At 31.2% G+C, this 22971-nt stretch overlaps 2 protein-coding genes across 2 annotated transcripts in view; one reads left to right on the top strand and one right to left on the bottom strand.

Annotated features, from left to right (window-relative positions):
* The first annotated feature begins 7693 nt into the window (after nucleotides 1-7693).
* LOC105361828 (proclotting enzyme) lies at nucleotides 7694-15578 on the top strand. The gene is made up of 8 exons (XM_011499110.1): nucleotides 7694-7855; nucleotides 9369-9463; nucleotides 10520-10656; nucleotides 10751-10851; nucleotides 11805-12033; nucleotides 13678-13922; nucleotides 14725-14885; nucleotides 15312-15578. Exons 1-8 carry the CDS (start codon nucleotides 7774-7776, stop codon nucleotides 15471-15473), a joined length of 1212 nt encoding a protein of 403 aa, XP_011497412.1. The 5' UTR covers nucleotides 7694-7773; the 3' UTR covers nucleotides 15474-15578.
* A 5075-nt stretch (nucleotides 15579-20653) lies between these two features.
* The window catches only part of LOC105362022 (atrial natriuretic peptide receptor 1), a 149200-nt gene continuing 146882 nt past the window's right edge, over nucleotides 20654-22971 (bottom strand). The window contains exon 21 of the mRNA XM_011499347.1: nucleotides 20654-21156. Coding sequence (XP_011497649.1) covers nucleotides 20713-21156 — 444 coding nt within the window. The 3' untranslated portion in view covers nucleotides 20654-20712. The remainder of the gene's footprint in view (nucleotides 21157-22971) is intronic.

The raw sequence follows: 22971 nt of genomic DNA, 5'->3' as shown, positions 1-22971 counted from the left end.
GCTTGGTACACATGTCGACTGAAGAAATTATTGTGCTTCTTTTTTTTCTTCATCTTTTTTTTTTTTTTTTTTTTTTTTTGGTGCTTGCGCTTTGAAAATTCAGTGTCTATAACAAAGTATTTATAATGATTAGTAAGTTAGCTCTTAATACTTGCATTCCAATTGATTAAAATCGTTATTTGAAATCACTCGTATATAATTATTAAATATCTAATGAATTGCTTATTTAAATACATATGTTAAATAAACGCATTGGCTTAGGTGTAAATTTTCTCTGTAAATTATTGTATTACTTTATAATATTAAAAGGATTTATTATTGAATACAATATCACATAACTTTTTTTTCTTATTTTAAATCAATCAATTATTGTAGCATCTACGGCAATAATCATTCTTTTATCATAATATTATGGTATGTTTTTCAGAGACTTTTAGCTAATGAAGAGAAAACCGAAAAAGCCAAAAGATATAAGTAATCGAGCGATTTCAGTTAATCAAACATACGACTGATGTTTACAATAGGCAAATGCAACGAAAGGAAGAAAATTCGAGTCACCGATTTAAAGTAAAGTCACGCGTGACAAAGAGGTGCAAATGAGCTTTGAGAAAAATCTGAGGAAATTTCTTTTTCGAGCAGCGAGATTTTAAAATAACGATAAGCTTCTTTTGGCGGAACATCTCATGTAGATTCGAAGAACTCAATAAACCATAGATAAGAGTCTCATACTCGTTTTAACTGGGTGCTATCACACATGCAATAATACAATAAAGATTTGTGTACTCTGAAGAAGTAAAATAACCATATGATTATATAAAGCGAGGGAATTATTTCTTATGCTCCGTTTTTATCTTATGACCGTTATATTTGAATGAAATAAGAGTCATTTTATCTTAAATACAAATAATTTACTCGTCAGAGGATATAAATGCGTTAAAAGATAATGTAATAAAAAAAAAAAATAAAAAAAAAAAAAAAAAAATGAAGAAAAGCAACGTCGAATTATGCAATTGATTTTAATGCTTAATAATCGTAATTTTCCCTGCTGATTTATCGAGATTCATAGATAGGAAACAGCTTGTCTCTATTAAAACGAAACGACAATTTTATTTAAAAAAAAAATTTCTATTTTAAAAACCATTCTAATGCATTCGTATTCTTAATTATTGTTTATCTCATTAATAATTGTAAAATGTACAATATATTCAATATAGTGTGAATATTTATCTGCTATAAATATAAAATATAATACATTAACAAAGAAAGCTGTTACATTGTTTTCATTGTACGCTCTCCTTATATTGGATGCGGCGAAATATTATCCTTTGAAACATTCTAAATATTACAGATTTTACTTATTTTACTCCTTCGTCCATTCTTACACAGTGTTTTTGAGGCTTCAATTTATTCAGTGGTTCACCACCAACAACCTTGTTCATTTACACATGCATGCGCAAAACTCTTATGATGAAGAAGACGTGAAACCGTCGATGATACAATGCGGGTAATACAATCCGCTTAGCTGGATTTTTTTTGTATTATCGTGCCAAAATAAAATGAAAAACCGATATTTTTATGTCATTTTCTTTTTCCTTTAATTTGTTTATTATTATTATTTTTCTTTTATTATCATTGTTTATTTATTTATTTATTTATTTATTTATTTATTTTTTTTTTTTTTGTCTCGGTTATCGAATGATACTCGAGTGCGTCCGATGTAAGAACGCATTCTTTAATTCATACTTTGCATAACCATTAAAATGCAAAATCTACATATTCTTGAATCATCTTCAAATATACGCGAGCTCGCATAATAAATATCAAATTATCTGCTGCTACTTGATAATTTACGAGAACATTTGCGTTACTGTTGGCCAAATAAAAAAGTTAATTATTCGCAAAAAAGTCATTTTTACCGCACACTTACATCGTGTACATTTAATGAACGCTGCTAACGTTTATTTTTATCACTACCGGGATATTAAAATAAATATTGAAATTAATTTAATGATTAATACTTTCTACTTTATAAAGGTTCATGTTCATCATTATAGATTAAACCCAAGAATTTAAAGCGATGCTTTTTTTCTTCTTTTTCTTTTTCTTTAGCAAAGGACTTGAATAAAAAAAAAACCTTCTTTACCTCATTTACAGCCAAAATCATAATAATCAATTGCTTCAGGCGCATATAATCATGAAAAAGTCATAACCGATACGACGTGTTTATTCCTTCGAATTACTCGCGAAAAACCGTTGGTTTATCCGCCCTCTCCTCCTCCTCCTCCTCCTCATCCTCCTCTTCCCCAAACCTTCACCGCTGCCCTTTACGAGTGAGTGTCTCGTCTAATCTCGAAGAAAAGAACCGAGCTGAAGAGGATTTTAAGAGTCTCAATTGGGAGCAGTGGAGGACTCGAGATCACGAACCGAGATTTCGGTCACGCAGGTAAAAGGCCCAGTGGCGCCAGGATCTCATTAACGTATGTACGAGTATCTATCTCTGGGCCCGGGCCTCCCCTTCGCTTCTGACGTGCCTCTGACGTCTCTAATTTTGCTGCAAATTCCGCGCGCCGATGATTATTTTTATTACTATTTATCGTGGATCTCAAAACAACTTTCTCAGGCCTGCTCGACACGCCCGAGCTTCCGTGAGCCCTGCACTTTTTCGAAAATACAAGGCCCGTGTTTTTTCCTACCGAAACAACAGATAAAAATTAAGCATCATGGCATTATGTCAGTTTTACGAGGAGAAGAGATGCGAGGGCAAAGTACTAAGTTTAGCGTCGATTTAGCGAGCATGAAGATATTGACGAAAATGGCTTCAATTATCCTCGACATTATGGGAAATTGAAGTCGATAAAACGCGCGTGCCAATAAAATATTTTAATAGTATTTCTGATAATAATAATCGAGCAATTTTTATTATATAATACTAATATTGAATAATATATGTGCACGTTGCTATTCGAATGGCTGTTTATTTCGATTTAATTCTTTTTGCTCGTTAACGATAATATTTATTACATATGTGCCTTGATTGACAAGCCTCTTGAAACATTAAAGCAACAAATTATAAAATTTAAAAATTAAAAATATTATATTCTACTGCTTACTTATGGTTTTGCACTATAATATTATTATTATAAGTGTGTTAAATTACTTTTAAGAATGAATACAACCAATATGCTATTATTTCGTGCTTCTTACCAACTCAAAATGATTTTTCAGGTAAATGACAATGATTGAGATAATTTTTAAGGAATTTTATAGGGAGTAAAATGTAAATATTTTTTTTTTTTATTTTTTATTTTTTTTTTTATATAAATTCAAGGTTTTCCTTTGCTTAAATAGTTTTAACGTATTTAAAAGATTTATTGAAATATTCATGTATACTTTCATATTACCTAATTAGATATTAAGAGTTCCAAATGACCACCCACTTTTAACATGGATGATTTTGTAGTTAAACAAATAAAAAAAATCAGTATAATCAATAAATTCGACGATGGCTACGCGAAAATTTACATAAATATATTTAGAATTAAATATTTTTATTTCCAAAATCAAAGCAACATTAATTTTATTATAATATAATGAATCTATTCTATATAAGCAATAAATCGTAAACAAAATTATAGTTTCACTAAAATTTATAATTCTAAATTATTATCATAAGTAGTCTTTAATGACTATTATTATACATATATGTCAATCTGATTTAATTATACCAATGTAATATTTATTAAAACAGAATTTTAATTAATGTCAGAGCTTTATACGAAAAATTTTATTTGAAAAATAAAAAAAACAATTTTATTTAGACACTCGGGATGTATTTAATTAATTTTATTTGTTCTGTAAGAGTCGTGCATAATTCATTAGTAGATTCTATAATTCAAAATTGTTTCCTGAAAATTTTATTTTAATTTTTTTTTTCACATAACATTAATATATATTTACTTTGATTGAGCTCGAAGAAATAAAAAAGTTATCGTAATATTTGAAATGTTAATCTTCTAATTATTTCACGTAAATTAGATGTTTATTATAGAATATATATAAAAAAAAAAAAAAAAAATTGACTTAAGTAGAATAAATGCAATTAAAAATTAATGATGCAAGTTATTACAATAATGATGTTAATATTAATGTTAAATGTAAAATTCCGACATAATTACGCATAAATCGATAACTATTTTGCGCAATATGTATCGTGATCTCGACATAGAAAAAATTATAAACAAACGAATTTTGAACGAATTTTACAGACATGCATATATATAATTAAAACAATGCTTCTATTTTATCAAATAGTATTTTCCAATTAATTGTCTATTTATATTTATAAAGAATGTGAAAACGTTGCTTTTATACTCAAATTAATGTTAAAATGGTACTGGCCATTGCAATTTATACGTTTTGCACTTATAGCCTTAGATTTGTGAATAACCGTAAATTTATGAGAAATATCATAAATTAATGCGATGCAATAATATGCAATAATACCCATAGTAATTAATAATCATAATTAATAAAATAATACTGTTTCTAGTTATTTTTTCACAAACATTCTTTATGAGATTTAAAATAATTGTTGTGTATATTAAAAAAATTATTTCGTGTTTATGTGCATATGTATAAGAGCATGTGATAATTGATAAGTTTTTCTTTACATATGTGGTTATTATAAATATTCTATTTATACAAATATCCGAATGAACAAAATTATACATCTTATAGCGTAGCGAGAAAACGTAAATACTATTAATGCATAATGATTGGTCATATGACTGTGAACATTAGTAATTGGGAAAAAATTCAGTGATTCCGACAGTTGATTAATCATAATTAATAAATTAGCCGAATATGCGGTTGACAACAAAAATAGGGAAGGAACTACTTCAATACAGCTATTATCATTTGGCAATGCACAAAAGAATACTGGTTAAAGTTAATATCAAGAGTATTGGAAATCAATACAATGGAAATACGTTAAGATTATTTCAACGATATTCACAGAGTTTCAAGTGGTTATTGTTGCAATTCTTCACGATCCCAAAACAATATGAAATTTCTCCTAAATGTACTGTATTTAAGTGGAACATTGGCTATTACTTGTCTTATGATTTATAAGTGTTTTACAAATGTATAAGAACATATGTTATATATGAAAATATGAAGAATAGAATAGAGGAAAATTTTTGTTCATATTTTTAACAAAAACTGAAATTAAATTCCTTAATTTTAATTGAAATATTTATATAAAATCATGAGGTATTTCGTTATATTATAACGAAGATCCATTAACAATGCAAGAGAAGATAATCGAACAATTGAAATCGTGAAGAAATTTCTTTAATACACTTGTCAATTATTTTTGTTGACACATTAAAATAATTTGTTACGCCTATATCCACATTTCAATTGAAATGAAACAATCGTTAATCTTTAGATTAATGAAACGAAAACTTTAGACTCTCATTATTCACGAGTTAATTGCTGTTGCAATTATATTTTTAATTAGGAAAATTAACTTATTTTAATAGCTCTAAGCTGCCAGAACATCTGAGACAGTCGTGATTAACTTCAAAGTATAAATGGAGTGAATAATAATATAATGACAGGTGGTAAATATGTATAATACAACTTCTATCCGAGTGGATTTCATGTTAATTATATAATTAGTGAATTAGTGCATATTATGCTTGTAGAGAATTGCCAATGACGAAGTCGGTATAATAGTCTTTATAGTTTAAAATAAATTAGCACTCCCATAATTAGATAGTTACAGACTTTGATTGATATTAGAAATTGATCTTTATATTATGAAAATATAAAAATATACGTACAGCGATAACATGAATATCCGCATCATGAACTTTAAATGTTCCATAAGTCTAATTGCACTACATGTAAATATGTTATTATATGAATGAAAATTGTGAAAATGCATCGCTATGCATATCTAATTATCACGCAATTAAAACATATAATATTTTGTATCATTATTTCCTCTCCCCCCCCCCCCCCATGTGAACTCATGTATAACATTAGGAATGAAATCCATACAAACGGTTTGTAATTAAAATTAATCAATTGAATATTTAATTGAAAGTTTATCGCTGTAAATAAGTTTGGAATCAAGCGGATCTTAATTGTAAGGTAATTCCATGTATAAACCCATCAAACAAATACTGCAATTATTTATATTAAAACGAATCCGCCTTAGACTTATTTCCCTTTATTCGATTAGATTCTAATACTCAATAATGTTACAAATGAAATTAAATCTTTTGAAATCATAAAATGTAAAAGTATAAAGAAGATTTTATATTTCTATATTTGTAATGTCGTGAATTATTTATACTCGCCACTATATAAATAAATAAATACTCGTATATCTGAAAGACTTCCATATTATAAAATATTTTTAGGTTACCTTAATTAAGCTTTATTGCTTAATATTATATTTCACCATTTAATATCATTTAGGTATTTCTTCCTATTTATAAACCTTCCATAAAAATAATACTACAATTTTAGAGTTTATAATACAAAATTAGCTTTAAACATTTTAGTATGAAATAGTTTTATCAGTAAGCTGACATTAATGACCATCTCGACAAGTATTTTTAACCGAAGATTTCAATGAAAAATATACTAATTGGTCTCTCGATTTAAATCTGATTCAATTACATTCATATTATGCGATGTTCCTCTTTTTTAATTTTGCTAGTTTAATAAATTATCATACGAGCAGGCTTTCACTCGTTATATACCGCATATTTACCTTTTATACGTTTAATATTAATTATTTGCTCGTTTATCTAATTATTTTCACTATTAGTGCTTATACTTATTATTTTTCATCATTATTGTTATTGTTGTTGTTGTTGTTGTTGTTGTTGTTGTTGTTGTTGTTGTTGGTGTTGTTGTTGTTGGTGGTGTTTCTGCTTCTATTGCTGATACTACTACTGTCATCGTCGTCGTTGTTGTTGTCACTTATTTATAACGGATTGAAAACAAGTGTAAACGTCTTCGTTAATACAATAATCATTTTATCGATTTTACAAGACTGTATCTCGAGCATTTATAATATCGCTTCGTTATTCGCCTCATTTCGCCAAATTACTTAGGCTACCTACGCGTTATGAAAATATTTTCAATTATGTATTATCAAGACATCGTAACTCAAATTAATGCAGCTTTTAATAGACTACTTCGCGGCACCGCAGCAGCTTTAATTCTTCTATAACTTAATCACAGTGCCGTTAATTATTCCATCGTTCGATACAGCTTCCTCCCTTGCCCAGCTCATCTTACTTATGCTAACGACCTAACACACTATTATATATAGCATAGCCTGCAATCCCGGTCAGGACGCTTTAGTGACGCGTTTGAGCAAACAATGCTCTCATCGTAGCCGATAAGCGAGGCGTTGGCTAAGCCACAATAAAATCTCCCTCTTCGTTAAATCAGCCAGCCAAGTAAGATAAGGAGTGTGACGCGAGTCGCGGACTCCATGACGACACTATCACCTACGCCATTCCCATGTTCCTTTTATTTACGGACAACGTCCTACGACCCCTGAACATAACGCAACCAGCGATACTCAGCCGCAAGTGAGGCAAATGTGTCGACAGGCGTCGCTTATATAAGCCGTAGCCGCGGCAGCGGACTTTGTCGTTCGTTTCCCGTGAGCCAGTCGGGCACATCCTGCACGATCTCATAGTGTCGGAGCCGCGATCGGAGCTGGAGCCATTCGTTCTCCCGGCGATGGCGCGACTTCCTGTTGTCGTGGCTGTGCTCGTCGCTGCTTTAGCGGCAAACCAAGTCGAGATTGACGGGCGGACTTTCGGTGAGTACGGGGATCGAGGGCTAAGGTGGTCGTGTCGGTGGACTTTGCACTTGGACAAACAGGGCAGTGGGCAAGTTTTGAGGACACTCGAGACGAGCGGGAATGCGATTCTGGGAGTTGGAAAGTAACTTGACGTTCATTAGAAATGCCCGTTCACTCGATCATTTATTCGCAAAGAGTCTTATGCGCGTGCCTCATTAATATGGAAGGAGCAAGGACATGATTTGATCATTGATTTTTCTACTACAGTTTAGTAGTGTGGTAGGATAAGGAAAGAGAGTGTGTGTGAGAGAGAGAGAGAGAGAGAGAGAGAGAGAGAGAGAGAGAGACAACCGTTGATTCTATCCTAAAGGAAAGTATAATGGAATTCGCGTTTATTGTGAGTATCGGAAATAGAAAGTTATAATTTCTGAGAATTTATGACCGATATTATTGTTTATTTGTTAACTAATTCATCCGATGTTCAAAGAGTTGCATATTTGATTATTTATTGCGTGAATCGTGCCAAATAGACGAGGGTCTATTTGAATGATTGATGAATTGTGCTTGAAGTTGTACTTGATGAATAAATGAATTATGCTTGAAGTAAGCAAATTTGCGATGCGAAAAATTATATTGTATCGATAATAGTTACTAGATAGAATTTCTCTTAATCTACGAACTAATTATATTTATTATACGAAAATACAAATATATTCGTGTTCTTATTTTAAGGGTTTGAAGTACTAGGCTTTTTCGTGATTGTTGTTTTGATAAAGATACCTGCAATTTTCCTTAAATAACTTTTTAAATAAATGCTCTAGGGAAAATAATTTGTATTCAGATATTGATTAAATTTAAATTATCAATTAATTCGACAAAATATCCCACATTCGATCTTGCTTACGATATGCCCTGTCACATTTTCGTTATTCATGTAAATTCAACAATACGGAAATTCAAAATTTTTGCTAATTAAAATGATGAAATGGTATTATTATAATTTATCAAGGTTGACAATAATTTATAAGTAAATAAATTGCTATATTAAACGACAGTATTAAGCAATGGGAGAATGTAAGTAGTTTTGTTTCAAGATAATTATTTTATTTTAATATATCAAGTAGAATTAATTCTTTACTCTTAATTCCGATAAAAATACTCATCAAAATAAGAACGAAATCTGTAATGACGCAGCTTTTAAACGGATTTATTCAAACGAAAGTGGCATGTACGATTAAGGCTTTAAGCAAATATCGTTAAATTGAAATTAATGTTTTTTCGGAACCCCTATGTTTTCAGCACGTTGTAAAATTTTTTAAAATGATTTATATTTTAATGAAGAATTTAATACAGAGAACTTTGTATTTTATCGGGTTTATTAAAAAAAAGGAAACGTTCGTCCAATGTACGCCGATAAACAATTATCTTCGCTATTGTTATCTATTACAATGTATGTTAGATACTGGTCTACATGTAAACAGTAAACAGTATTAAATTTTAATTGTTATTACTTTTTTTCTTTTTCATGGAGATTCGGGAATGGACTCGTGGAGACGCTTCAAGTCAAATATTCCGTCAAGTATTCGAAATAAACGCAATGTTATACCTGACAAAAATACGCAATTGGTAAGTATTGATCGTTTGCGTAATGTTGTGCTTGTAGTTAAAGAAATTTGTATTCAAATAACAATTTAATCTTGCGAGATTGCTGATCGTTAATGTAATTTTTATGAAAAAATTACAATACAATTCGAGTGTTATATTAGCAAACTATTGTAATTAAAATAAGCAAATCCGAATGAAATTTGTAATAAGAGCCAATATAGTGATAATTCTATGTGTAAATATTGCCTAAAACATAGCTACTATTTGATTTTAAATGTAACTAAATATTAAATAGAGAATATAAATTCATTATAACAATGAATAATAAAATAGCGCCGGTATATTATATATACTTAAAGTTACTAATGATGACATGCATTCGTGATCGATGGTATACGATGGAAATATAAAACAATTATTATATTACATTCAAATACTATTAGGAGCATAGAAATTAGATATTTAAATATATCAAATAATAAAAATGTGTGTGTGAACAGACATTCTCCATTGGAACTAATACGAAATTAAATAGTAATTTGATATTTCGTCAATGTGATCCAGTGCTTTCAACAAACAAGTTGGTCAAATTTTTTTACATTTACCGTTTATAAACATTCACGATTTTGCACGATATCGTCAATATAAATTTTCAATATCAAGCAATTTAAAAAAATAGGCAATAAATTCAAATAAATATAGATTTTGACGATAATTAGTAGCAACATTGACGCCCCCGTATTGGCCGGATATTAACAATAGCGGAGAGATCGGAGCTTTGCAATTTAGTTTCCGCCTGCTTCGTTACCCTATTCCTACATAACCCTATTCCGCAAGCACAGGCTAACGATCATAATAATAAAATCCATCAATATCTTGTGCGAATAAACAATGATCGCACATCGGCCTTGGAACGACGCGATACCTTATCCCGACATTTTTCGGCCATCGGCCTCGAAGAATTACTTTCAGCATTAATGGGCCCCCCGCGTGGGCTCTGCCCGCCAGTGGTGCCCAACCCTAGCCAATCAAAAATTCCAAAATCAGCGGATTATCTCACGCATTGGTATTCCCTAGCCCAGTAAGGCTTACCAAACGTGCATAGCGCCGGGCAGTAGACCCGGACACTGCAAACATCTGTCCAGCTGCGGAGACGACGGCATCCGATTCAATTTCCCCCGCTTGATGAACTACATGTGCGTGATTGAGAATCAGTAGGTGCCCGCTCCTCTTATATTATAGTCAGCCTGCCCGATGGTCAAGTGCCGCGGGACTTTATCAAACTTAAGTATGCTTTTTGTGGAAAAGATTCGTAGGGATCTGCTGCCCGGACGACGCGCCCAACGATCCTAACAGAAGAGATGCACTACCCGCGGGAGGTTTGGCCGGCTCTTTACCCGCTGTCGCAAGTAAGTCACACTCACGATAATAATAAATGTTATTAACGATAAGCGACATTGGCCTCGCTCACTAATTGAATAATTACCGAGGCTTCTGTACAAGAGATGTACTTATCCCCGCATCCGACAATCGTTTATCAAATTTTAACTTTTCATTCGCCGAGCTCGTAAACAGGAAGCCTTCCTTATCTGCGTAACATTAAATTGCCGTATAATGCAACAAGAGGACCGTAATAGTCTAACGATAATAAATAATCTATAGATTATTATTTCGAAGATTCATCTACAATCGGAGATTCTTCGATTGTAATATCGACGGGGCTAAAGTACAAATGTTGTCCACAAATATCGCGCGACCCATTTTTATCCACGAAAATAAGCAAGAAACTATCCGAATTCATATTGTGCTATAAACTTGTGTAAGATTCGTAAGATTGTGAGTGATATTTTTGCCAAGGTTATTAAAAGTAACGATTTGTAAGAGCGTTCCTTCCGTAAACGTCAAATTCGTAATTTGCTTTTAATTTTGAACGTAAATCAATTATTTTGACCCAATTACTACTACTAGGATCCATTCTTCGAGGCAATGAAAAGTATATATAAGATCCTTAATTAAATGCAATCTTGGCATAAGAAAGATATAATTTACCGACTTGCTTTATTATTAGCGGCTGTTCTCTCTTTTATGAAATGCCAATACTCAATGCTAATAAATCGGTCTTACGTTCTTACTTACGCGAAGCTTCAACAATAATAAGGTTAGAATTATTGCCTGAAGTGTCGAAGCGAAGGATTCCGCAGTGCTTTAATGAAATGCTCGAGAGCGCCAAGTGACATCGGCACTGTCGAAGCTCATTATGGCTTAATTGGCCGTGAAAGGAAACGCGCGAAAGGAAAGGTACGCGAGCGAAAGGTCGAACGGACACTTGGTTAAAAGCCTGAGTACTGGGTGGTGCTTGCAGCCGACGGGGACGAGACGCTGATGATGCCTGGTGAGACCGGCAGGAGGGTCCGGGCGTCGCGTGGCTGCGGGCTCAGCACCCGTGATCAGAGTCGCGTCTCCGGCGGCCGACCCACGAGCTCCCGAGAGTGGCCTTGGATCGCGGCCCTCCTCACCAAGAGCGAGCAGTTCTGCGGGGGCGTCCTTATCACCGACCGGCACGTGCTGACCGCCGCCCACTGCGTTCATCGGTGAGTGTGCCACTCTTCCTCTCTAGAATTCCTCGCTCCAAGAATTATATCATTATTCCGAATTTTCGGAATAAATACTACTGTCGTATTTATCGTGTAATATTAATTAAAAATATAATATATACAGCGTCCGAGGAAATTCTACGATGTTTATTAGTTTAGAGTTTGGGCGAGAGGATGAGGCAAGAATGCCAAAGGGGCTTCGCAGCATGGATTTCATTATCCGTTTCATTAAGATTTTTCACTAGCTTATGCTGCTGCCTCTTTCCGACCTAATTACAAGTCATCCCCTCGAGTTGTAATTCTTATTAAGCCCAAGATGTCTTCTTTTCAAATCTTGTATTTAATTAAAAAAGCGTCAACATTGTTTTATCTCCAAAATGTTTCTAAGCGTAGTTTAAATTGCATAAAATTATTACGACTTTAAACATTTGGCTTTTATGGATTAAATAAAAGTATTTTAAATAAAAGTATATATATATATATATATATATATATAGTTTTTATGTTAGTTTTTACCGTATAAATTTCTCTAATATTTTATGGAAATCCACAAGTCCTATGCAGCATATAAAACGGCGAAGAATATATTGAAGATGAAAAAATTTCTAAATTTTAATTCTACAGATATCAGGAGTTTTTCAATATTTTACATTGTCATAAAATATAATATTTTTTTTTTTTCAATTTTAAAGAAGATTTTTTCGCAACAATATCACAAAGCAATACAATCTCCAATTAATTCGAAATAATGTATATTTCCAATTCCTATAAACTAACTTTCAAACATCTTGTATTCACTTACTTAATTTCAGTAAAATAATAATCTTTTAAAAATCCGCTGATTTACGTATGTTTATAGCTTTCTTAAGTGATAAATTTTGCTTGATGCACAATTTCAACTCATAATATAAGTCGCTGGTTTTAGTAAAGTGATTTTTTATTTTTATGAAAAAAAAGTTCGAATGGCCAATACAATTATCAAACACGTGACTATAATTTTTCATATCTTTTAAAATTGCACTAAAACATAATGATTTAGTTTATAAAAATTTATCTAGTTTTATAAGTTGTAATAAATAAAATCGGAATAATTATTTGCTTAATAATTACTTTTAAAAATTAAATATCTCTTATTAACAATTTTATCATAATTTAAAACGTATACATATGCATGTAAGTAAAGCTATATGAAAATATATATTAAATTATGTATGCGTTTGAATTTAAAAAAATGCATTTATTCTTATGAAAAGATATCATTTTTACAAATTTAATTTATTAAAGTAAATATGTTTCTACCATTTCTTTTTCATTCGATCATACGTGTGCTTTTTCATAGCCAGTATATATATATATATATATATACATATCTTTACAAACGATACTTTTCTATCTTTAGATAATAAAATTTATAATTAAATAACCAGATATTAATGAAATTTGATCGTATTAGTTAATTGATATAATTCGATAAGACTTCGTAAAATTCTGATTAAGATAGAACAATGAATGAAATTGTTCTCTTATTTTATTTACGTCAATTATTTCTTCATCCATTCTCATTAAATCCTTTCAAATGAAGCAGCTTTCTAATATATATATATATATATATATATATATATCTTTTTTTAATTTTCCTAGGAAACTTCCGCGAGATATAACAATTCGACTAGGGGAGTACGACTTGCGATATCGTAACGAAACGCGGGCGTTAGACTTCAAAGTCATTGAAATTCGCATCCACGCCGGATACGTATCGACTACTTATAAACACGACATCGCCATTTTGAAGATCAATCGTCCGACAATATTCAATACCTACATATGGCCGGTTTGTTTGCCACCAATCGGCGCAGCTTTTGAAAATAAACAGGCTACTGTTATCGGTAAGATTACTCGAGCAATAATTTTCCTACTTTTTTCAACAAACGCGAAAAGTTAATATTACGTCGAAGACTTTTTTAAATTTCATTCTCCTTCTTCTTCTTCTTCTTCTTCTTCTTCTTCTTCTTCTTCTTCTTCTTATTCTTCTTATTCTTCTTATTCTTCTTATTCTTATTCTTATTCTTATTTTTCTCGCTACAATTAGATATCATCAATGTTATTATCGATTTAATTTATCACAGTGTGCAGTAAAGCGAAATATTAAAAATTACTCACAAATTATAAACATTTCTTTAATTTTGAGAAATATAATATTAATATCTTATCAAAAGTCCATGAAAACTTTATCGTATTATTTTCTCCCTAACTTTTTCATTAAACAATTTTGAGAAAGTGAAAACTAGCAATAATTGTCGGTAACTGATGATCATTCATAATTAATTTTATTTTCAATACTTTAAACTGAATTGGTAAATTGTATTATTATAAAACATTTATTACTTGAGTCATAAAGTTTCTGATCTTATTTCCACTGGCAATATAAAGTTATAAATTTTTTTTTCCCTGTCATATCACGTTGTCTTCGTCTATATATATATATATATATATATATATATATATATATATATATATATATATTACATTATATTATATTAAAGAGAAAATTAAGCATACCATGGAAATGCACTCGATAAATTGTAAATTGTCCTTTTCGCACTATTATTTCAACTAACTAAATTTACATAATTTATTAAGGTCTTATTGCAAATGCCAGAATTTTATTGACAATTTATTTCAATTTAGGATGGGGCACCACTACATATGGCGGCGCTTTCAGTTACATTCTCATGGAAGTTAATGTGCCGATTTGGCCACAAGATAAATGCGTCACGAGGTTCACGCAGGAAATAACTACGAATCATATATGTGCCGGGGCTTACGATGGTAATGGAGACGCCTGTCAGGTAAAATTTTTTACTCCTTTCGAAATGTTTGACAGTGTGCCGCAAAGTAAATCCGTAAGAGCGAATATTTGAATTGAAATTGAAAAGAATAAACATCCGCTACGGATCAAGGCCATTATAGTCTCCTAATTTTTTTTTCTACTCAGCTCAGCTATCCGTACAAAACATGCAGATCGTGAATTCGGATAGTAATAAAAATTTTCAATTTAAAGTGTTCGCTACAGCGTTAAATGCAACGATGTTGCGAATATATAAAAGGCAGTAGCAATTTCCAACAAAATAAACGTTTGAGTTTGGCTTTTCTCTTACTGCAACGTCCTTGTAAACGAGACTCAACGCTTTCGTCCTTTCAGCAATGTAAATTGCAATAAGACGAGTGGCTAAATAATAACGGCCTTTTAATGAAAAAAAATCGCTTTGTCGTAGGGAGATTCTGGTGGACCACTGATGCATCAGTTGAAGAACGGTCGCTGGGTGAACATCGGCATCGTATCCTGGGGCATCGGTTGCGGTGTGCCCGGTAGACCCGGTATTTATACGCGTGTCAATACATACCTCGATTGGATATTCGCCAACGCCGTATTTTGAGATCTGCCAAAGTGATGTTATGTATTGCATAATGTGCGCTATGAAGTAAGTAAGAAGGAAGTGCAACAATTAGAAATTCCAGAAAATAAAATCAATATTTCTTATATTTGTGTCGCCTTCTTTCTTAGCTATTCTACACAAAAATTTTTATACATTTTGTTATACGTATATATATATATATATATATATATATATATATATATATATATATATATATATATATAGTCATGCATGTGTGCGCGCGTGTGTGCGCGGAGATGTGTTTGTGTAATGGAGGTTAGGTGTTGAATAAAAATAGAAACTTTTCGAAAACCATGGAACTTTATTTCCGTAATATCGAGAGGCTTACACCTTATTCATATTTTATTTTCCATTTGTCATGTATAGCATTTTAACTAAAATGCGGCTTATGACCTTTCGCATTTCACATTTACATGCTTAAGTACGCACGTATATGATAATAATTACATTTAAACCTTATACTTATAGCTTTGTCTTTATTAATTATTTTTTTTAAAGAGTTTCGGTACTTAGGCTATTAAATTTTATACTTATGTATAAGTCAGAAGACCGATGGCGATGTATCACTATCCACACCATTACCGTGATCTTTATCTCTCTCGCGCATGCGTTCACATATACATACACACATACGTATACGTGCATCACCAGGCATACCGAATATTTACTTATCTGAAATATGTCATGCATGCCATTACGATGATATTATTACTTAAACCCTTTTTTGTGCATTGGCATCGGCATCCTTATTTATCGAAACATAAAAAAATGGAAAAAACGCAGGGAAAAAGAGGTAATTTTATTACTACCATTATATATATATATATATATATATATATATATATGTTGGTATGTATGTATACGTGCGTCTGTTTATGGCTCTGTGTGCGGGTGGGTATTTATGTATATATGTGCAATTTGCGTGCGCGTGTGCGTGTGCGTGTGGCGCGGGTAAACGTCGAAGGCCCAGCCTTTGCGACTTAACATTTATAGAGTAAAAGGTCTATACATTGAATCTAAAAATTTTTTTTCCTCCCATCTCCTTCTATTATCATTATTGTTTATCGCATCTCTCTATTTATTGTAACATCCAGTAAATGAATCTCTTCAACTTTATCCTTCTCTTTCCATCATTTTAATTATAATTAATCTTTCATCTCTTTTTTCCCCTATACATCGTACCGCTAACGAATTATATTCCATATTTAATTATACTATATATGATTTTGTTATGATAATTAAAATCTTAAGTCTACGCGGAATATCGTGTGCGCAGCATGGAAAATCGACATTGGAATGACACATGTTCGGCTAAATTAAACTAGTGCTGAGCTGCAACACCTGCAATACGTGCGATACGTGTATTATCGTAAACTAACGAGTCGAGAATTAATGAGTTTAATATTGAAATAATATATTCTTACGTGACAAACAGATTTTGGCTTTTCGCTATAATTATTTTATCGAGAGAGAAACGAGTTATGCCGAGATATTTTGATGATAAAAATATTGTTTGTTCTTTTAACGAATGTATTTTAATATATTTTAAGTAGGCATTCTTTAAACAGAATTACATTTTTAATTTGTAGATGTATGTTTATTCCTGGATTATAATACATTATTTATAGAAAATACAAGGATTTTGTTCTTTCAATCAACATACTTTTCACTAAATTCTTATATTACCAGCATAATGTAGTTTTTTTTTGTCTTTTTCCTTTCATTTTTCTTTCATTTACGTCATTTTCTTTCTTTCTTTTTTTTTTTTTTTTTTTTTTTTTTTTTTTTTTTTTGCATTTACGCATTTTCTTCATACAATACAAATCTACGTAACGCAATATAGCTTTAATCGAAGGTAAATTATTGGCATCGATGCTTTATATCCATTTTCTTTTCCACTTGAAACCTTATAAATTTCAATTTGAATACATAGTTCAATTTTCCTATTATATTATAATGAAAGTCTTGGAACTTTAAACTCAATTTGGTAATCAATGCGTACAACGTAGCCATACGTCAAAAGGCAAAAGGCTGACGATAAGGATTCTCGATCGCAAGGGGAGAAATTTCTTGAGAAAATTACGGAAAATTAATTCTTAATTATTCATCTTCGACGAGTATTGTACATAACGGTTTGAAAAATTAGCAATTGCAAAAAATTACTCGTGTCACGTGTATAATTATGGAGTGTGACGAAAATCGAAACGGTAACTCTATTTATTCTCGATATGAGTAACGAATATCTCTATAAGTATTGATCGATAAATCGAATAAAAGGTGATAGATGCACCTGCTAGTAAAGGATGGCGAATACGGTAACGCAACACGATTCATTGAGTGTCTTCTTAACATAAAAATGTAAACAAGCATCTCGATACTATGCTTTTTACCTTCAATGCCGCATGTTTTCAGCATTTATTTCGTCGAACATTATTTTATTTTATTGTTGATTTTATGATGTGTGCTCTCGACTTTAAGTGTAAATGGTAGTTTATGATTCCAATACCTTTTTTTATATTCGACATCAGTGTGTTAACGTAACTAATATCAAATGTCGACATAATTTTTTGTATTAAGAATTTCAATGTACCAAGACATTATGACACATTTCTTTTTAGTGACTCACCTTTTCTCCTTTTTTTCTCATTTATTTTTTTGTTGTTTTTTTTTGTTTTTGTTTTTGTTTTTTTTATGTTTTTTCTAGTTGAGACGTTTGTGTTAAGTTTGATTTTATCATACATTTAGATGAAATAAAACGCTTTTTAACATTTTGTTCTTTCATAAGCTTAAATTCATTCATACACTTTTTTTTTGTCGACAACGTCTTTCGAAATACAAATTAGAATTTATCAGCTAATTAATATTTTATGTAAAGAGATCGTTTAAAACTTAATTACGTGTACCCGTTCATTGATTATTCTGCTGTTATTCGCTACCTAAGTATATGACATTTTATTAGCGTAATTTTTCTAACTTTAACATTAACTTTTACGTTAAACTATCATTTCATTAAATAATGTCTATAATAATTATTTTAATATGTTAACAGGTCATTGAATATATTCATTGTAAGTTGAAAATCCAAGAACATTCTTTAATTGAACACTTTTTAACAACACTCGTATTTCATATCCTCAAAGTTAAGGAAGTAATATTATCATAAGCCTTTTATTGTTTAAAAGAAATGTTAATTTCACAAATGTAAATGAAACTAAATTTCTCTGTACAAGTATGTACAAATTAGATGTCGTTTAAGTAATATACTTAAAGAAAATATATACCCGATTAAATATCTAATAGAGGATTAAGTAATATATTATCGAGCATTATTAACTTGGTTTTATTATTTTAAATGAGGTTTAATTAATTGTCCATTCGTACGACATTTAGTGATGTCTTAATATATACAAAAGTATGAATAAATTATTCGACTACTTAAAAATTAGGGCATGGGGCCAAAAATATTTTACTTTTCGAATTTAAATATATTTTTGATCGGAATATTACTCAGATACTTTGTAGGTATTTTTAAAAGATATTTCATCAATATTTATTAATTACTCAGGAATATATAATTATGTTATAACTATTCAAACGTAATGAGAATTTTATAAAAATAATATATAAAAATTCATTTACACGAAAAATGTAAATTTTTCCATTGTCAGTTTTCAACAAAAATTTCAATTTTAAATCTTAAATATTGCCGAATAAATATGTCTGGCAACCTGCTTCAAACGAAAATTTAATATATGAATTACGAATAACGTATTTCTGATTATATTGTCAAATAATATTCAAAAAATACATAATTTCCTTTAATATAGTATTAACGATATTTGACCGATACCTATAATATTTATAACATCATTAAAATCACTCAGGCCATTATTAATCTTTTGCATTAAAATATATAACGTATAATATTAATGATAATAATAATAATAATAATAATAATAATAATAATAATAATAATAATAATAGAAGAGTTATTTGTTTCCAATGCTGCTGAGAGAAATTATTTTCATAATTTCCAAAACTTGAATGCTCATATTACTTCTACATCTTTGCTTATAACGAAATACATTCAAAATATAAAATAATAACATATATATCGTTTAAGTATTTGGACTATTGCCAGCTCGTCATAACCATTGTGATTTGCAGATGCTTATGGAACGTAGAGGTGCCGAGGGAATATAATGCTAATACTTTCGTCACTCTTGGAATAAAATACAAAATTCTGACAGCTTTACCATTAACATTTGCAAGCCATTACTATTTCTATTCTCCCTAATTGTTACGCAGTAAATCGTAAATAATGTTAATTCGAAATTAAAACTCGGCGTAACTACGTACATACATACATTCAAATAGTTTATTTTGAGGCTCCGTGCCTTTCCTCTTAATTTGAAAGTTCTTTTAATTGTTTGTAAAGTTTGCAGTTGCAAACAAGCCAGAGTAGCAGAGATTAAAATGTATTCATTATAATTCTAAATATATTCTGAGGAATGATTTTATCCTGTCGTATAAATTTACTGAAGCTTTAAATTGTTTATTCCTGCTTGTGCTTGTAAAAATAAACCGAATTAGTTATAAGTTTATGAAAGTAAGCTCCATTATCTATCGACACTCCTTATTGAGCTTCGCACGTACTCTCGTTAAAATCGCATTTAAACATTACTAAAATTCAGGTACTCGTGACAAAATCATCCATCAGAGTTTGGTTTTCTTAGCGCCTTAACGTATGGTAAAGCCTATTCTCACTCCATCGACGATTAGCCCTCTGGGATATTCATTAAATTGACAGTGTTCACGAAAGCGGGGCAACGGTGGATGGGGTGAATGGTTGGTGGTGCGATGGGGTTGAGGGGAAAGACGGGCCAACGGATCAAATAGATCGCAAAGCGCCATTTCCGCAATCTCAATTTAAAATCAAGGAACAATAAAAAAGCAACGGTCTCCGGCATTAGCCAAACCTCCCTCTCGGCGTATCCTCCCCCTGGCAGTCGCGGTCATCGGTCTCCTGTTGGCCGACGCATGCGCAGCCGCAGCCACGCAGACAGCCGAAGCACCGCCGAAGTCCCGCGATCCTGGGGAGCGGGAGGGCGACGTCGGTAGTGGTTCGGCGAACATTGCACTTGGCGTTTCCCCCCGGCTTTCGATATCCATCCCCTTCACGCATGTCCCCATCGTCGATTCATCGCCTCGGCTTGGCTCAGGGTGCGGAGCCCACGGGAAGAAGCAGAGGTGCATTGGCGCTGCTCTCCACGTTATGGTTTGGTAGGGTCTCGTTACTCGCCTGCTGCTGCTGTTGCTGCTGTTGCTGTTGGGCAATTACCGAAGTAGCAATGGAAGTAGTAATGCCACCGATGCCAGCGGTGCCAACGTCGCCACCACCACCGCCGCCGCACACGTGATGATGAGAGGGCGAGAGCAGAGGTGGTGCCCCATTGCCGGTCAATGTCCCGAGATTGCGATTCTGAGCCATCTCGGATTGAGATGGAGATCCATAGATCGAGTGCCGGGGTGTCGAAATTGCTGGGATCTGATTGGAGTTGATACGCGACTGCTGCTGCTGCTGCTGCTGCACGTTGTTGTTCTCCGATTGAGGCTGGGGTTTCTCGCCAATCAGCCAGTACGTCGTCATCTTACCCTTGCCCTGTTCCGATTGGGAAGAAAAAAAAGCCTTTTATGAAATTTTCGGACTAAATGGCAATTAAGTTTTAGGGAAAATTATTAGCTTATTGGCAAGTCATTTGATGGCATTTGATCGCATGACGATCCCTTACATATCAGCTGCGTTATATGCATCTTTTTATAAAAAGCTTTCTTAATGAGTACTGTTGCCGGAGTCAATTTATATGTTAAAAATATTCAAAATATATGTTCTTTTGCAAAATACCGTTTCCACACCATACGTTGTGAATTATATAATAATATAAACCTTGGCTGTAAAAATAATCAGTTCAGATAATATTTCAGCGTTGATGGAATTTTAAAGATATATTATAATGCTGTCTATAAGAACAATTAATATTAAAAATAATAACGAGAGCATTTGACATAGGAAACGATATTTTGTCATTATGATTATGATGAATAATAGTAAATATTTACAAGGTAATGAATTGGCTTATTCAACATAAACTTAAAGCAGTGTTTTTAAAATTACTTAAAAAAAAAATGTCTTTTCTCATATATGTTTAAACAAATTTCTTATTAAAAATTATTATCTAAGATAGGTTTGATATCTTAATAATGCTAAATACATTCATTTTCTATCTTAATCATAAATATGAAATATGGATTTATGTACCTCATAAATTCATTATAGTTACGACGTACTTTAAAATCATAAAATGAAAATATGATGAGAGTAGATAGAGTACTTTAACAGATGATTTTTCCGTGTGATGTTTAAAGGTACTTTTCCATCGTGTACTTTATGATTATGAAAATTCATAATAGATGAGAATTAATTTTTAATCGTAGAGCAAATTTTATATTTAACACATAGATTTTATCGTATCAAATGAGATTTAATTCCATTCGGTAAATAATATTTAAGTATATATTAATTATTAATAATAATGAATAACTACTTATTAACAAGTATCATTAATTTATTTTTTAAAATAATTATTAAATAATTTAATTAAAGACAAAAGATAATATATGTATATAAAGTTTCAATAACCACTGTAATCGGCTAGTGTAAAGCTGATAATAATAAATTTTCGTTTTATTGGCAATTCGTGCATATTTCTTATGTATTATTAAAATAATGGACATGTGAATATTTAAAAATGCATTATCCTTTATATATTGACGAATGAAATAGTAGTTTATTTTATCCAATGGAATATGATTACGAAAAATTGTACACGCGATGGTAATGCAAATGCGTTGTTATTACATTTTTTGTATTCTTTTGTTTTAATAATAATTTTAATATTGATAATTGAGATTCGGCAAAAATGAAGTAATGCGTTAATATAAATTATCGTATTACAATATTATTTCAAGCATTTTACATATGGAAGTCGGATGAGAAGGTCTATAATTTTTATAATTTTTTCGTCCTTTTCAACAAATATAATATGTATTATTTATTGTAATAAATTATATTTTTATCGTAATAAATTTTATAATTCTATAATTATAAAAATAAACCTTTTATGTTACCTTTTACTTACTTATAACTTATAAAATTTTCATCATTAGTGGTGTACGCTATGTGATAAGACTATATAATAAAGTCTTATGGTTTAGCAAAGACAGATACAGCGTTACCATTAATGTATTCACACTTTTGCTAAATGATTATTGAATTAAATAATGATTAAATTTAACACTCTCACTATGCAGAAAAAGTTATAAAAGTTATATTTCTTCTCTACGTGATAATTAAACGTTGTCGCGTTTCAAGTAAATGAAAATTTTTCTACATAGAGTCCCATGCAAACATTTTTCC

The sequence above is a fragment of the Ceratosolen solmsi genome, unplaced genomic scaffold (assembly GCF_000503995.2).
Source record: "Ceratosolen solmsi marchali unplaced genomic scaffold, CerSol_1.0 scaffold2, whole genome shotgun sequence".
Classification (NCBI taxonomy): domain Eukaryota; kingdom Metazoa; phylum Arthropoda; class Insecta; order Hymenoptera; family Agaonidae; genus Ceratosolen; species Ceratosolen solmsi.
The sequence above is the reverse complement of the archived record's forward strand: the minus strand, read 5'-3'. Positions and strand labels throughout refer to the sequence as shown.